General features: G+C 40.9%; 1 protein-coding gene across 3 annotated transcripts in view; it reads right to left on the bottom strand.

Annotated features, from left to right (window-relative positions):
• Window positions 1–261: 261 nt before the first annotated feature.
• PDE7B (phosphodiesterase 7B) overlaps window positions 262–11157 on the bottom strand; it is a 313591-nt gene continuing 302695 nt past the window's right edge. For all 3 annotated transcript variants that reach the window (XM_041740969.1, XM_041740979.1, XM_041740959.1), the window contains 2 exons: window positions 8300–8380; window positions 262–4064 (listed from right to left, as the gene is read on the bottom strand). In XM_041740969.1, coding sequence (XP_041596903.1) covers window positions 3829–4064; window positions 8300–8380 — 317 coding nt within the window. In that variant the 3' untranslated portion in view covers window positions 262–3828. The remainder of the gene's footprint in view (window positions 4065–8299; window positions 8381–11157) is intronic.

Here is an 11157-nt window from a genome sequence, read left to right as displayed (position 1 = left end):
GTCGGGGGAAGTGTAGAACTGACTTGTGCGAGAAAGTGAGCCCTCTTTCCCTAACTTGGGACTAAATGGCAAGTGTTGCCTTCAGGGACATGGCTATTTCTGTAGCCCCAAGTAGAATGAGTCACGTGGAGACCATGTCTGTATCTGTGCATTTTTCCCTTGAAAGTTTCTTCTCTTGAGCAGTGGGCTTTTTTTGTTGAATCTGATTGGTTTGCTGGTAACATGTTACCTGGTGAAAATCAGTATATTTTCATACTTTGATGTTTTTAAGAAATTATCTTTATTTTCAATTGTTCATCTAGGCATGCCAATGGATATTTAGGCCACATTTTGAGCAAAACTCACAAGGTGGTTTTTTTTCTCTAAATCTCACATGTGTACACAAAACAACACAATTTTAAGGGTTTGCTTAAAAGAACAAAGCATAAGAAATACAGTGAGACACAAGCTCATAACCAAATTCAAATCAGTGAGCAGATCTGATTGATTCAACATGAGAAAAGATTACAAAACAAGTCTGTGTTTTGTAGGAAGCACTATCTGAAGACAGTGTTGCTGGACACATTCCAAATGCCTTTGTGGGAAGCCTTATGCAGGTAGAAACAGAGCGGGAGTTTTATTCGGCATAGAGGAGTTATGGGTAGGTCAGGGCTTCATGAACAAGTTTCTGACTATTCACAGATGCTGTTAAAAGAGAAGCAGGCTTTGACGATCAGGCCTGGCAGTGATATATATTCTCTCTCTCTTAATTTGATCTGAACTCTATTTTGCTTACTAAAAATAGCCCTTTGGTTCCTTTCTTCTCAAGTGATGACAGAATTAAACTTGGTAAATCAGCTATTGGTGGTCCACGGACCAGGAGAAGAATATAAAGATAAAATCCATGGATGATCCAATAGCTAGGTCTCAACTAGCAATTGAACTCTTCTTTTGAAAGAGAGCCACTAGCAGGCAAGAAAAAAAAAAAGCTTTCACATTCCCTTTCTTCTTCTTCTTCTTCTTCTTCTTCTTCTTCTTCTTCTTCTTCTTCTTCTTTCTTTTCTTTTCTTCTTCCCTCTTTCTTCTTCTTCTTTATTTTTGCCAAAAAGCAAGAAACTCAAGAAAACTCCGGATGGTTGAAAGAAGGACAAAAATGCATCTCGTTTATGCATCATGTCTCATTTGACTTCAAATTTTGATTGTGCTGGTAGCTGCTTCATAGACTTAACTGTAGGATATTTGGTGGTTTTCTCTGAGAGCGTTTCTTCAAGACCTAATTGTAACATAGACTTTTGTCCTAGAAACTTGGAACTACTAAAAATGCCTCCAATCTCATTTATTTAAGTTACAATATAAATATAATTTAAAGAAAGTCCATTTCTAAACCCAAGGTAGAGGCCCCATTTGCTGAAATAGCATCTTCTCTCTTTTCTCCACTGTATCATCCTTGGCAATTGCTTTCCTTCGTTCAATCTCATGAACATTAAACACAGACCACTCAAAAGCTCTCTCTGCATCATCAGACCAAAGTAAGAGAGATTTGGAAGCAGGAATACATTCAACATATTCTCTGTTGGGACCTCATCAAGATGAGAGCTTCAGAGGATTAAAGCAATAAAGAATCATGTGTCAGTTCATAGTTACTACAGAGAAAAAAAAGTTAGTGTTAAGATTTCACAACTTCTCTCTTACCCAGATCAACAATTTCAACTTATCATCCACCCATTTCATGAGGTTTTCAAACTTTCTTTAGTACCATCTGACAATCTTTCCCACTTTAATGAAAATATAACCAACTTTCCAAAATTTCCCTTAAACCCTAACTCTGCAAACCTCAGTCTCTCTACAGAAACTTATTATAAACCAGTCAAGTTTCTAACATTTCATTGGTATATTAGGGGGAAAAAACCCCCACAAGAGTTGCATGTAGGAAACGAGAGTTAGCTGTTGGTTTGTCACCTTGCAAAGTAGCTTGATAGAGGCAGAAATGATATTATCGTCCTCCCACTACAACATTATTTAAGGTGAGAAGAAAGGGACACGCCAATCTTCACATAACATTGCTTATGCTAGAACTTTTGAGGAAACGGTTGAATTCAGAGTTTAGTCACTAGAGAAGGATGCTGTGGACAAACTGATTTTCTGACCCAGCGTCTGCAGAAAAAATGGCAACCAGATTCCAAGGTGACTCTGTTAGCTAGAACCATAATTAACCACGATGACCTGCCAGAAAGGTGAATTCGGTCAAAAAACTGAAATGTTTTCTCTGCTTAAATAGAGTTAACTTCAGCTAAATAATTGAGTAGTTGTTTACATGAAATTAAGGAAAAAGAAAAATCCAGTTAACTATTAACACCAAAGAAGTGCACGCCAACCATAAACCAAAGGTGCTTTGGTACTGTAGCCATAACAGACAAAAGTGTGGTGGGAGAGCAGGGAGTTCCCTGATGGTTAGATGACAGGGTCATAAAAGTTTGTGAGACCTGCTGTGTCTCCTGCAAGGTTGACACATCGCCATGGTCCAAGACAAGAGTCACATAAACACAAGCTTATCAGCTGGCTTGTTAAAACAGAGTGTGCAACAGCACTGTGTTGAAAAGTGACTTCAGGCTTGTTGAAAGGTCTCATTAATCTGAGGAAACAGTGCTTGGTGCCATAGATTAAACACTATGGTCTCAAGTGGAATGCGTGTGAAGTTTCCAGAGTATTTCCTCAAAGACTTTATTCAGTTTTGGCTTTCGACTTTAGCTGGAAAGCACAAAGATGGACATGGGAAGGCAGTTCAGAAGGATACCTGTGAGGATTTAAGTCGGGCAGCTCTCAGAAGATGAAAAATGTTTAAAGTTAAGGCCTTTATCTGCAAACAATAGTATATTAATAAACTCTATACCAGATTTACAAACGCATTCTCTTGTATTAAAACTAACAGTATTCTGTTCACAGTGCCATTGTTTATACAGGTAGCAATCCCATAATACTCATGTATTTTGGCATGGGAATCAGTAGCGCTTGGTATTTACAGGAAATGTACATGTGTGCATACAAACATGTCACTGAATCTGAGTTATTGATAAAAGACAGATTGGCTAATGGTGCAAAGGAATGAACCGTACAAGCACCTTCCCCTCGGATCGGATAGGAAACGTGGTTTCTTAAGTTGAGCAGACGCCAAATCTCTGACCCAAAGTGGCAAAAAGTCAGTAACAAAACAATGAACCCCCTGTTCAAGTTTGGGTACATTGAGAAATCTTAATCCAAAGTTTTAGATCCATTGTCTAGTGCATAAAATAGAAAAGTTAAAAAGATTTATTATTATTTTTATAATAATAATTATTATTAAAATAGAAGGTCCTCTCTCTCACGCTCTCGCTTGTGCTCTTGCACTGAAGACCAATCTCCTTGGAGTTCCGATTATGCTGGTGTTTTTGTCATGCAGATCAGCAGTCAGAGGGCAAATGCTAAAATGCTCTGGACTTAGCCACTGGTTGCCTGTCACAGTAGTGTGACCCAGGGCCCGAGGGGGGCATGGCAGGAGCACCTCTTTCTTACTCCCCGGATCTTCTCCTTGAGGGGCGACCCTGCCCCGAGAATCAGCTCCCACGTTCCTGAACGGAGTTGCTCATTTCGGCAGCTAATGCTGAGGTGACGGATGGCTTCTGTACACTTGGAAAAAGGAGGGGAGGCAGGTAAGTGGAAGGAGGGTGGCATTCCAGAGACCCCCCGGACAAAGCCCAGCAAGTGCCTGGGCTCGTCGGCCAGAACCGCCCCCCCCGGAGCTGCCACCCCCTCAGGAGGCCTCTGCTCCAGGAGGTTCTCTCTCTGCGCAGAGCAGGGGCAGGCTGGCCAGGACTACGGGGCGTCGCCTATGGTCCCAGTCTGCTCCTCGTTCTCCGTCCCTTGGCCTGCCTGGTCCTCGCCGCCACCGCCACCACCTCCGCTGCTGCTTCTCTGCTGCTTGGGCAACAGGCTCTTCCACTGGGCTTTGTTGTGTGACAGATGGCGTAGCATGTTCTCAGACAGGGCGCTGTTCCCAGTGAAACGGGCCCACTCCCGGAAAAGTGGCTCCACGATGTAGGTCATGAAACCTAGGACACGCAAGGCCAAGCTCAGCAGCATGAAGGCGGTCAAACCTATGTGGCCCCCCCCTCCCAGATCCATTGGGAACCCCACCTTGTGCCCGACCCAGAGATGTGGAGGCAGAAGATGAGGTGGTCCCCACCCACAGTTTAAGAGCACCAGGTATGTCACCAGGTATGGGTTGTTTCTTATCCCACGGGCCTCAGTTTCCTCATTTGTGAAAAGGAGCTAGGAAGAGTACCAAACCCACAGGACATGTCCTGTCCATGTTAGGACAAGGAAATAACTTCACACAGGTGAAATGCTCAGAAAGTTCCTAGAACATAGCAAACCCTCAATACATGTTATTATTTGCTGAGGGAGAAAGACATGTAAACAGGAAGATAGGAAAGTGTGTTGGAGCTAGGGAGGGGGCTGGAGGAGGGCAGGACGGGGTGAATGATATGAGGAAGGGGCACAGGGCTGATTTAGACTCATCTGAGGAATGCATATGTCTACCCTATAGGATATTTCTTCAACAGTGTTGATTCACAGTTTTGTCTTACTCTTAGTTACATTAAACAACTAAATGTAGGTAAATAAAAGTTCACTCATCTTCAATACGGGTTTTTACGGGCATGAAATCCCCACTTAAATGACCAGATAAGATTGGTTGATGTTAGATATGTCTGTTCTCTTAATTATTTTAGACTCTTTGTGTTCTAATCATATTTCAGTGTTAGCGTGTTTTCCATATTAAATATGATGTATTTATTTATTTTTAAAGGTTTATTTATTCATGAGAGACACAGAGAGGCAGAGACATAGGCAGAGGGAGAAGCAGGCTCCCCTGATGTGGGACTCGATCTCAGGACCCTGAGATCACAACCTGAGCCAAAGGCAGAGACTCAAACATTGAGCCACCCAGGTGTCTCTAAATATGATTTATTAAAGCCAGGACGACTTTCAGTCTAGGCTGGAATTTTTGACATCATCACAAACTTGAACATATTTAGGTTTTATTGAAACATAGGTGTGGAAGAGAAAGGACAAGTGTTTTTCAGTATAATGAATTTTCCAATAACTGACACTTTATGTTTACAAGGCTGTGGATTATAAGGCTTGATTTGATTATCTTTTTATTGAACAAACAGCAGATACTTGGCTTTTGAGAATGCTACAGAGATGGAAAAAGGATGCAAAATATCATGCAAAATGATATTTCACATTTCTGCATTATCTCATTGTATGTTAATTATGACTTAAGTATTATGAGATTCTTTTAGATCACCCAAACCTGAGGAGGAAAGTTTAAGCCAATGATTAGGTTATATAGGGAGTCAGCAAGTAAGGATTTCATTGAATTTTCTTGTTTGCTATTCCTGAATTTTCTTCACTTCTTTCGTAACCTCTATATCTAATTTCTAATATCCTTTACTATAAGAGAGATTTGATATTAAAAAGATAGTTCACAAAATTATACTAATGTTTAAAGTGTGAATGGTGGTCAAGTTTACCTTTGATACAAAAAAGCTACAAATCCAACACTTAAAAATCAACTCATAATCTTCCTGACGTTACTGGGGGAATTATTCCTCTGTATATTTCTGCTTGTCTGATATAAAGACCTCTTATAGTGGATAGGAAAGGCCATTTTGAAGTCTGCATCGACACCAGGAGGTAGTTTTTCAAATGAAAGTGGCTTGTGCGTGATCACATTTGGGAACCTGTTCCATCCGTTCCTGGGGCATTATGCCAAGCTCTCTCTTCTATTCAAGCAACGGACTGACTGCTTAGATTTTGACCTCCTGGAGGGTTGGGAGTGGGGGAAGGGAGACATGGTGGCCTCAGCAAAGAAGGATTGAAGGCAAGCCTCTTTCTCCTCCTCTTTCTACAGATTTCACCAATTAGAGAGTCATTTGATTTAACATCTTCTTTCTAAAATGCAGAATTTGGTGGAGACAGGGAAAGGGATTTTATTTTATTATTTATTTATTTATTTTAGATTTTACTTAGTTATTTGACAGAGAGAGAACACAAGCTGGGGGAGCGGCAGGCAGAGGGAGAGGGAGAAGCAGGCTTCTTGCTGAGCAGAGAGCCCCATGCAGGACTCGATCCCAGGACTCCTGGATCATGACCTGAGCTGAAGGCAAACGCTCAACCACTGAGCCACCCGGGAAGGGGATTTTAAATCCCACTTCCACTTGGGTTAACATGAATGACTTAAACAGAAGACCAGATCTAAACCTGAGACAGCACTCGGGATATTCTGACTGGGGATGGGACAGGAAATAGAGAGGGGACAGTTTTGGTTCCAGAGGAATCAGGGCAAAGGAAATAGCTGTATCACTTAGGACCCACTGGCAAAAACCTTGGCCGGGAGGCTGAAGCTGGCAGCTCCCATCAGACTGCGTTTATCTATGGATTTTTCCAGGTTAGCCTGATGTACCCCCTCATGCCACACCTCCCCACCTGCCCCTACAGAGCTGGGAGGCGGGGGACAGAGACAGAGGACGATTTATGTGCGCAGGTTGTTTTATAATCACCTTCTCTTTCTCTTCATTATTGCTGTGCAGGTGTAGGATCCCTGAGACTTTCCTAGTCACTGGATCCCCACCCCATTGTAAAAACAGGTATCTATGGTAACCGCATTTTCCTGTGCTGAAAACCAGGACATATGATCTGACAAAATAAGTGTGTTCTCATGACAACAACAGGGTAGGGTCTCTAAAATCAGGTTTGCCTTGCAAATCCAGGTTGTGTGCTTAACAACGTGAATGCTTTTCACAAAATGTCTTTAACAGGAGCCTGGCCAGAGCTTAACAAACGGGGCCCCAGGGCCAGGACTTCGGTCAGGGTGTTTTCCTGGCAGTGGCATCTGCAGAACCCCCACGTCTAAAGCACCCCGAGAGGGAGGAACCGGCTCCAGGGAGCCCGAGGCTGAATTCCTGTTCTCCTTGCTCCCAGTCCCCCGCGGCCCCAAGGATCCTGTAGCCATGTCATCGCACGGATTCTTCCTGGCTTCTTGTTGTTGTTGCTGTTGTTTTTTAATAACAGTCCCACCCTTTCCTTTTTTGAGCAGAAGAATCAGTGTGATTGTAAAAACAACATAACAATATTAACGGCAATTTGGAAAAAAATAGATGTCCAGTAATCCCATAATTTGAACGTATCTATTTGAATATTTGCATACGTCATTCAAATCGTTGTAACTAGGTTAATTTTGTTTCTCTTTCCTGGGATGACTTTAGGACTCTTTTGTGGATTAGATTTGGCTCTTAGGGATTATAAACATATTATTATTTGACTAACTTGCTCTGCTTTTCTTACTTTTCAGCTTATTTTTTTCCAATGCCCCATTCCCTCCCAAGTAGAGGCTTTCAGCTGTAGCCTAGCAGAGGTCTGCAGCCCTGTGAGTGCATTAAGCTCTCTGAGATCTGTGGGAACTGGTACATGTCAGGGCTATAGTTTATGAGTAAAAGAATTAAAGTTCTGAGTTTGGTTTTAATCGGAAGGAGCTGCAAGGAAATGAATGACTTGCTTTTAATGGAGATGGAATTGGTAGAGTGTTTTAAGAACTGATAGAAATTCTTGCTAGATCAAAAATATTTCCTATGTGCCTAAAATTTCCATAGTCTGATTTGTTTAATGATCTGACTCGTAACTTAGAGTAATCATTACTTTGGATGCATTGGCACCACAATTAAATAGTTTACTGCAACTGACATTTGAGAATAAGATTGAAAGTAAGTTTTGAAGTGGAGAGTCGAGAAGCATGGGGCCCCTGGGACCACCAGGGACAGCATGGCTTGCCGAGCATGGGCCCTTGGAATTGCATTGGGGACGAAGGGTAGTGGGGCAGATTGGAAGGGTCCCAAAGGTTGATTCTGCCAATTTCCTACTCTTCAAGTCCTAAACAGAGTTGAACTTATCTGTTCCTCAGCAGCAAAGAGTTGATTCTTATTACTTCCCTTCTACTCTATTGGGTTTTGATTAGATTCTGAACTATCAAGTTAACACAGACTAGTTAAGAGTCTGTAACAAAGCCTTTACTCCATTTTTCATAATTTCTCAGTTGGCAATGACCTAGTAGATTAGGAATGATTAGGGTGTTTATTTGGACTCAGTCATTCGTTAAACCTCCAGTTTGGATTTTTCAAAGGCTGTGTGTAGATCTTCTTTTCTTTGTGACTCTGGCAGAGGTGCCAAAAGTATTTATGTTAAACTAAAACTGAAAAAAAAATTAAAGCTGAATTCAACTCACCAATTTGTATGCTAGGGATTGAATCTTTCTGTTGATTACAAAGTGGACTGATTTCCAGTTCAAATTTCTGTTCAAGGTCCCCTAAGGAGAAAGAAGAAGACACACTGATAATCTAGAATTTGTTAAAATGAGTGTTGCTAGTTTTAGCGATCTAGTTCAAAGAAGTTATTCTGGGAATTACCGTTCACTGCCTTTTATCATGAGGGACTCCCTAGCACCTGCTTGCTCTGGTAGCTTCCATGAAGATTTAAAAATATGACTGTCAATGACCATTTACAATAGGCTCATTGTAAATAGGTATGCTCTGGAGCTAGAATAAACTTTTGACCAAGATCAATAAAAGCAAGGATACAAGTAATGAACAATTTCCTACATGAAATGGAAGTTCTGGCTTTAAATTACAGGTTAAGAGAACTGATTTTGTTCTCTTTGTGCTCCCCCTGCCTTTCACTCTGCCTGAGCCTGGTCTGGTTTCCTCTGGACAACCAGTAATAGTAAGTAGGGAGGAAGTGGGGGTGAGGTGTTAGAAAATCTCGCTTGAGGAACATCTCCATCTGTAGCTATAGTATTGAGCAGAAATAACGGTTATTACCTTTAATCTGACTTGGCTGCACCTCATGTAACTAAAGTTTAAAAAAAGTATAAAAGTCAGGAAAATATTTCTCTTTGATGCCTTTGCCAGCTAGAAGACCAAAGAAGAAATGTACCATGTAAAGCTTTATCAGAATATTTTGTCATTCCTTCAGGGGTGAAAAATTATGGGTAAATTTTGCATTGGGACAAACAGTCTGATTAATCAGTAGAGAAGCTGGTGCTCAGAAACATTAGTTAAGTTCACAGTTGTGAATATATACCTCTCAACTAGAGGAGATCTAAATATAACATTTATATGGTGCCTAGTGTGTGCCAGGGACTAGTCTAAGCATTTTACATATGTTAATTAATTTCCTCCCCATAACATCTTCATTGTAAAACCCATTTTACAGATGAAGAAATTGAGATGAAGGGAAGGTAAATATTTTGACCCAAGTTGTCACACTGCTAGTAAAGGGGGGGAGCCTGGATTCCAACCTACAAAGTCCAGCTCCAAAGTGTCCGCACTTAACAGCTGAGCTAGAACCTATGAGATGCTACCCTCTGTCATTTGCTTTAAGCCTGTAGCCACGCCTCCTGTGGTCCCTTGGACCCTTGGACCCTGGTTTATTTTCAAGACTGAGGTGAGGACATCTGTCCAGCTTAACCTGAGGAATTCAGATGATGATAGCTTTCTGAGAACAGGGCATGACAACATTTAATATTAAAATGAGTTCTAATATTAAAATGAGTTTTACTTCTTACCTCCATAATTCTGTTAATTGTGATTTTTCAGTGAGGCTTGACACTGGAGGAATTGTCTTTGATTTCTTCCTTCCCTTTAGCCTCCATATTGAGGCATCAAATCCTGTTTATTCCTCTCTTGGGGTGTCTTTTATCCCCTACTAACACTCTGCCTGACTCCATTCTAGCTTATTAATAACTCACTTTTAGTGTTTGCTTCTTAGCTAGTTTTCTTCCTTCAGTATTTCTTCTACTTCAATTATATATGCTGCCTCAATTGCACTTTCTAAGATGACTGTCATTGTCATGTTCTCTGCTTGAGCCTGGTTGTTGTACAAATCCACAAATCCTCCATTCTCACTTTCTATGGTCCAGGCTGCTCTCTGAAGTAGGTCCCCATTTCAATGCCTTTGTCCATTTCTACTCTTCCATTTGCAGACTAGCAGGGTCCAACAGGACTCTGCAATGATGGAAATGTTCTCTGCACTGCCAACCATAGTAGCTTTTTGCAATATGATCAATAAAATTTGAGGAACTAAAATTTATTTTATTTTTTTTCTTATTTATTTATTTATTTATTTATTTATTTATTTATTTATTTGGCGCGGGGAGGCGGGGCTGACCGAGCAGCCACCCGTCCCCGTGCCCACCGAGGAACTAAAATTTAAATTTAATTATATTTAATTATTTTAAATTTAACTAGTCACATGTGCTTCATGGCTATCCTACTGGAAAATATAAGACACTGCACATCTTCCAACTCATTCAGTTCAGATTCTATGTCCTCAGCACCAGATCTTCTTCTGTGACCTCCACCATGAAAGATCATCCAATTAAATCATTTATTCATTTACTTATGCAACACATACTTATAAAGTACTGTACATTTCCGATTCTTTGTTGAATCAATGTAGAGAATAAAAAGAGGAAATTTGCATTGTTTTGCTCCTCCAGGAAATTTACTGCCTAGTAAATTTTGAGGTTATTTTTTTTAAAGATTCCATTTTTATTTATTCATGAGAGAGATACAGAGAGAAGCAGAGACATAGGCAGAGGGAGAAGCAGGCTCCCCGTGGGAAACCCAATGTGGGACTTGATCCCAGGATCCTGGGACCACGAGCTGAGCCAAAGGCAGATGCTCAACCACTGAGCCCCTCAGGCTACTCTACTGTGAGGTTATTATAAGGTTATGAAATGATACTTCTTTTTATCTTTCACAACCCCCCCCCCCCAACCCATGGGCCTTTGTACACAGGAAAATTAACAGTTTTGCTAAAGTTTAGACAAGGCTGGAAGCAGATGTTCAATAAAATTTTTGGGAATCTTAGATGTTCAATAAAATAAAACCTATTATGAGGTTATGAAATGATACTTCTTTTTATCTTTCACACCCCCCCCCCCAACCCATGGGCCTTTGTACACAGGAAAATTAACAGTTTTGCTAAAGTTTAGACAAGGCTGGAAGCAGATGTTCAATAAAATTTTGGGGAATCTTGATTGAGAAGATATCAATTGGTGGTTACAACAGGACAGAGATTCTA

This window comes from Vulpes lagopus, chromosome 2 (genome assembly GCF_018345385.1).
Source record: "Vulpes lagopus strain Blue_001 chromosome 2, ASM1834538v1, whole genome shotgun sequence".
Taxonomy (NCBI): domain Eukaryota; kingdom Metazoa; phylum Chordata; class Mammalia; order Carnivora; family Canidae; genus Vulpes; species Vulpes lagopus.
Note: the sequence above shows the minus strand (reverse complement) of the source record. Positions and strands in the feature narration are given on the sequence as shown.